The sequence below is a fragment of the Podarcis erhardii genome, assembly GCF_964252035.2.
Source record: "Podarcis erhardii genome assembly, chromosome: 8".
Classification (NCBI taxonomy): Eukaryota; Metazoa; Chordata; class Lepidosauria; order Squamata; family Lacertidae; genus Podarcis; species Podarcis erhardii.
Genome location: NC_138499.1, coordinates 51729407 through 51735510, shown reverse-complemented (window position 1 = coordinate 51735510; position 6104 = coordinate 51729407). Strand labels below are relative to the sequence as shown.

Here is a 6104-nt window from a genome sequence, read left to right as displayed (position 1 = left end):
TCATGTAGGTTTTAGGCTACAATCCTATGACTAGGGCTGAAGAAAGAGAGAGGAAGATCTAGTCAGTGGCGTAGCGTGAGTTGTCAGCTCTCGGGGCAAGGCAAGTAATTTGCGTCCCCTAACCCTGAGTGAGCCAGGTAGGGGCAGAGAGCTGCGAGTGCGAGCGCCCCCCCCCAGATGTTGCGCCCGGTGCGGCCGGCCCCCCCTGCACCCCCCACGCTATGCCACTGGATCTAGTATTAGATTCTGCCCGACCCCATCACCCCTCCACAGCTGTGGCAACTTCTGTGGAACTCCAAAATCACTAAGGTCAAAAAGCAGATGATATAAGAGTTGGGGATGTGCTGGGGAAGACTGTGGAAAGATTTGTAGTTAAAGAATCTGGATCCATCCCACTCCCCCAACCTAGAAGAATTTTATACCAGCTCAGGAGATAATGTAAATATCACCCTTTTATTTCCCTTCCATTGGAAACATGGGAGGGAAATGTAGAAAAAAGAAAGATTTGGGAAAGGGACAAAGGAGGACGCGGTTTAACTGACTTTTGACCCCTTAGCCACCCTTACGACTGTATGGTAATAATTAACTAAGTCCAGTCATTAAAAAAAAATCATGGAAAGTCATTCATCTAAATTCAAATTCACTACACAATTCTAGTGTAGTTGAACCTGAGCATAAGGAAATCCATATAAGTTCAAATTCTACTTCAGTTATTACCTCATTATGCTGTCATGGGTTCAGTAAGTATGTTATTGTCACATTATGCTGTCGCAATCCCCTAGCCTCAGTGTCCCATCAGCAGAATGAGATAACACCCTGATTCATATAGATGTTGCAGGGATGAAAATAAGAAAATGTTATCATTTTCCCAATGTCACAGTGATGGAAGGCATAGTCAGATATTTAGGAAAACATGAAAATATTATTCAACAGAAAGGCAAATCTGCTTATGCACAATTCAATAATGCACATGTTTCTTCCACAATTTCCATCACTTGGTTTTTAACCAAAGTTAAAAGCCCTACCAAAAGAATTATCTCTTTCCAATACATCAAGCACCACACTATACTGCTTCCTGGTTCCAAGACCTACAAGCAGTCTGAAGACTAAATTTGGCCCTGAAAAAACTTTGCCCTAAAACAAGTTCACTGCTGAAACTTTGAGATTTATACTTTGTACTGAAAGCTCAAGAGGATTTCAAGTATATGTTAGAAAACTATTAATTGCATGTTACTGCATTTTATGTATGAATGCACACATAAAAAAAAATTTAAAAGGTATCTTGCAGATCCACTATATTTTCTGGAAGACTAATGCCTTGAAATCAACCCACCTCTCACCTTCCTAAACACTGCAATTCCCCGAAAGCATAATTTCCAAAAGCAATTGTTCCTTGAGAATGATGGAGCCTACAGGTATGTCTGTTCCTCCGCATTTTTCTAAAATGACTTCCCAAGGTTGACTGCGTAGTTGCTGTGTAGATGAGAATGTGCTTTAATGCTTCTCAGTATTGACCTTGGAACAATCACAAAGGTAATAATCCTCTTGATTTGACATTGAAATACACACTCAGGGTGAAGAAATGGATGTGTTCTATAGATTCTGGAATTCAGTTCCTGCAGTGCTAAAAAAAAAAAACCCTAAGACATTAATCTAGGCAACATTAAATCCTATTTAATTCAAAAGAGATTTCAGCATATGCTTAACTCTCCCGCTGAAATCAGCGGAAATTTAAAGGTGCTTAATTCATGCCCCATTTACTCTGAGCATGGTAGGAGTTTTTAATGACACTGTTGATACTCTCAATAGGAAATAATAGGCTCGTGCAAATAGGGTCAAGGTCTCTACATCATAGGACCTTTGTCATCCTCCCAAAAAAGAAAATTGGAGCTCTTTTGCAACCAAAGACTTGCGGTACTGTATATGCCTATGATGAGCCCCACGTTTGCAGGTTTTCTTTCTGATTTGGGCTTTCAAATGGGATAGCTCAGTTGGTAGAGCATGAGACTCTTAATCTAAGGTTGTGGGTTTGAGCCCCATGTTGGATGAAATATTCCTGCATTGCAAGGGGTTGGGCTAGATGATCCTCATGCTCCCTTCCAACTCTACAATTCCACAATGTTTCTAACCATCCCTGTTTCTAACACATCTTTAATATGAAAGGCTCATAAAGTCCACCATTTTTCCTCACTGAAAAGCGTCCTTGCGTATCTTCAAGTGCATTTGTAAACATGGGCACAGGTTATCTCATCAAAACAAGTGGGCTATGCACAGGTCAGTGGGCACCTGATGAGCAACTGATCTGTAAATGAAATTTAGCTGTCATAATACCAAAATACATTCGCATTGCAGAAGCTAGAGCTGTTTCCTATGCTTGACAAGTTGGAGACAGAGGTCTTGCTCCACCCACTTTTCTTTTTTAATGATACAGCAACACAAGAGGCACAGCCGCTGCTATTTGCAAGCCAATGATCAGCACTGAGATGCCATTTGCGGAGCTGCTCCTGGACTTTCTTCTATCCCATCCTGCTTCCCTGTGCCACACAACAGCAGTGCTGGCTGTGTAAACCAAAATGACTGGGCCACAGAGTTGGACCATCCATTCTCCTTCACCCACCAGTGGTCTACTCTGACTAGTTATTTCTATCACAGTTCTACAGCAGGCTTTTTAGCCACATTTCTATCGACAAGTAACAGACACAACAAAATGGACGTCTTCAGAATTTGCATTCCACACAAGAAAATATTTTGGTTACATTCATCTGTTGTGCTGTTCTTGTTTTTAAAATCATGAAGAGCTGTGTCGGTCTGTCTTGATATCTCTTGGCCATCCTCATAGAGGCTGAGGCACGTGGAGCCTGGCATTTGCAAATTGTATTTGTCACCTAGTATTAATCAGAGCCTGTGAAGGAAACTCTTCACTCTGTACCTGACAGATCCTATCAGAACTAAAGAATGCCAACAAATGCATTGTTTGGTTTAAAACTCACCAGGGTTTCATGCAGTGCAAAGGGAATGAAACAAATATATTTACAGTCACTAGTTAGGAAAATAAAAAATATAGATTCTGCTCCTTTGCACACTGGTGTGTATACACACACACATGCCGTAGATAGATAGGTAGATGTCAATATTTAACTAAATAATTGTGTGAGTGAAATGACTTCCACTTGCACAACAGGACTATCCCTCCCTCTCTCTCCCTTCCACCCCGTGTGCCCTGTGCCACCCTCAAATCTGCTCCAGGATGTTGGGAGAACCCTCCGAAAAAATTTAGGGGTAAGGAGAATGGGGTAGAAGTAGTTCCACTTGCACAGTTATTTAGTCAGTGTGTGTGTGTGTGTGTGTGTGTCGGTATCAGTGCTGGGTTATCTCCTCCACCCTAAGTGCTTTCATATAGTAAACAGATGCCACTCATGTTTATGGGAGCCCATGGAAAACTGTCCAAAATGAGTAATTTCAGTGAGAGAAATTTCAGGTTCCCGCACTGAAATGATCACTATCACAAGCCGGACATAGCATTCCATATGGAACAATAAAATGTTTAGAAGAGGGATGGGGAACATGTGACCATCCAAATGTTGTTGGACGACAGTTTCCATCAGCCCATTAACCATTCAGCTGGGAGGTTCAAATCCAACAACATCTAGAGAGCCTCTTAAGAAGTTTTGTTCTTTTAACCCAAATTCACATTTCCCCTAATACTTGCTGGGCAGTCCGCAGACCATTCTTATGCTGTAGCAGCAGATGATCTCCTTGAAAGTCTTTCGCATTTCCTGGCTTCGGAAGGCGTAGATCAAGGGATCGATAACTGAATTGCACATGATGAGGATGAGGTACATGTTGAAGTGTGACATGAAGCAAATGCAGTAGAGATTCTGAGGGCAGGATATCATCAGGATGAGATGGAGGAAAAATGGAGCCCAGCAGACAATGAAGATGCCCAGCAGCATAGTCAGGGTGATGGCACCTTTCATGCTGGTCCTCTGGTGAACGGAATTATATCCTGGCAAGGCTGCTATCCTCTTGACATGAGTACGAGCCAAAAGGAACATGTGTATGTACAGCGAGACCATGAGGAACAACATAGTGAAGAACATTGTGATGAGACACATGACGACGTACTTCGATTCATAATAAAGGATGAAGATGATCCCACAGCCAGTACAAAAGGTCCAAATGCATGCAATTATGAGCCCTGATCTTTTCACCGTCATTATGTTGTGATAACGGAGGGCATAAAAGATAGTGATATACCTGTCTACTGCAATAGCTAGCAAACTGCACATGGAAGCCACAACAGATATACATATCAGCGAATCAAAAACATTGTCTATGTGACGTACAAAAACATCTTCAATAATTAGATGCCTATTGTTTAATAAATATATGGTTATGGTCTCCCAGGCATTTGACACGCTGACCAGCATGTCAGCAACAGCTAAGCTGCACACAAAGAAATACATAGGAGAGTGCAAGTTCTTGTTCTTAACTATGGCACAGATAACTAGGATGTTTTCAAGAAGGCTTACAATGCCAAGTATGAGAAACACCTCCGTTGCTATGACCACTTGCTCACATGTTGATGCCTTGGTCTTGACGGTGGGCACAGTCAGGTTGCTCCCAAGAGCACTCAAGTTAAGGTCTGGAATGCTGGGTTGATTAGATGAGTTCATCTTGACTGAAGAAGGTGCTGTTTTCAGTCTGGGAGACTTATTGTAAAACAGTCCTGCAGATGCATTCTTCGGAAAGGCGGAAGATCCTGCCAAACGATCACAAAGCATGACATAAAGCAGAGCTGATGGTGACAAAAGGAATGAAATGCAAAGGGGAAACTAGATATGTAAATGGCAGACCCAAGAGTTGCAATGTGGGTTGCTTCCAAAGTCAAATAAAACAAGGAGCACAGGAGCAATTTAAAACATAGGAACGGGAAGGAGATAGGGTGATGAACTCCCCCACCCCGTATCTTATACCCATACAAAATCTCTCTTCCTATACCACCTATTTTTCTCATGATTGACACATTTCTATATATCCCAGAGAAGATAAATACACTAATACCACAGAAAATTAGTATGTTCAGTCTGAACAAGTCTTGAGAACCCCACTGAACAGAACAGCTATAAGACCAGATTTCATTAGCTCAGCCAATCAGATTTACATAAAAGTTTGAATTCCTGCAAGAATTACAAGCTAAGCTTTCAAAGCTTCTCCTTCATCTTTGTACTTCTCAAGTTTGCAAGTACTGTGACACAAATGACTGTAGCATTAGCCAGCCGTCTTGCAGCAAAATCTCACATCCCCAAAGATATACTGATACAGTATTCAAGGGTTTGCTATAACAGCAGGTTTGGTGCTGCTATTTTTTTAAGTTGATCACTATTACTTCAAGGTTAAAGTGCAGTATGGTTTTTCTGTTCCGTCTGAATAATGAGATGTTTCTGAATGTTTGCATTATGAAAGATGTTGCAAGCAGTCAAAACCCTTCATGAATACAACACATTTTTCAAAGGATTCTAATAGCTTCCATTTACAATAAAAGAAAAAATGTAGCTATTTACCCAGTGCTGTTCCTTCCTATTTTTCTTCAGATCCTGCATATGTTCTTCCGGCTGTCAGAAGTTTCTGATCACCTGTCCATTCAGCATCAAGTGTTTGTGCACTTTTGACAGGAACCAGTGCCATAACAGTAGAAAAGCACTATTCACATCCAAAGAGACAAGGCTGTTATAAATTACTTACTGTGGAGCTGTCTTTTTATAGTCTCAGAGTTAATGACTTCAATGTTCGGCTTCCAGCTCCTCCTCTGCCCACCCCCAATTTCTCATAGACTTCAATAAGATGCAAAGACTTGAATTTTTAGCATCACCTAGTGGCTGATATTTGTGATGCACCCCATCTTTATAAACTGCAATTTTTTTCCTGCTTTACACATTATTTGTATGATATAATTCCCATGCTATTTTTAATATTTTGCCTCCATTTAATCTCCCAAATATTAAACGGACTGAAATATGACCTGGCATTTTACTGAAAATTCTTTAGAAGCAGCGAGGTTTCTTTTTTGCATCAAAAGACTATCACTGATTTCCTCTGACGGG

General features: G+C 41.1%; 1 protein-coding gene across 2 annotated transcripts; it reads right to left on the bottom strand.

The window, feature by feature from the left end:
- Positions 1-236: 236 nt before the first annotated feature.
- MC5R (melanocortin 5 receptor) lies at positions 237-5760 on the bottom strand. 2 transcript variants are annotated; one of them, XR_014159828.1, is made up of 3 exons: positions 5565-5760; positions 2240-4762; positions 237-1890 (listed from the first exon to the last, which is right to left on the bottom strand). XR_014159828.1 is itself a non-coding variant. In XM_081875127.1 (2 exons), exon 2 carries the CDS (start codon positions 4674-4676, stop codon positions 3699-3701), a length of 978 nt encoding a protein of 325 aa, XP_081731253.1. In that variant the 5' UTR covers positions 4677-4762; positions 5565-5760; the 3' UTR covers positions 237-3698. The 2 variants fall into 2 exon arrangements, 1 of the variants encoding a protein (XP_081731253.1); XM_081875127.1 differs by having other exon boundaries at positions 237-4762.
- Between the last annotated feature and the right edge of the window lie 344 nt (positions 5761-6104).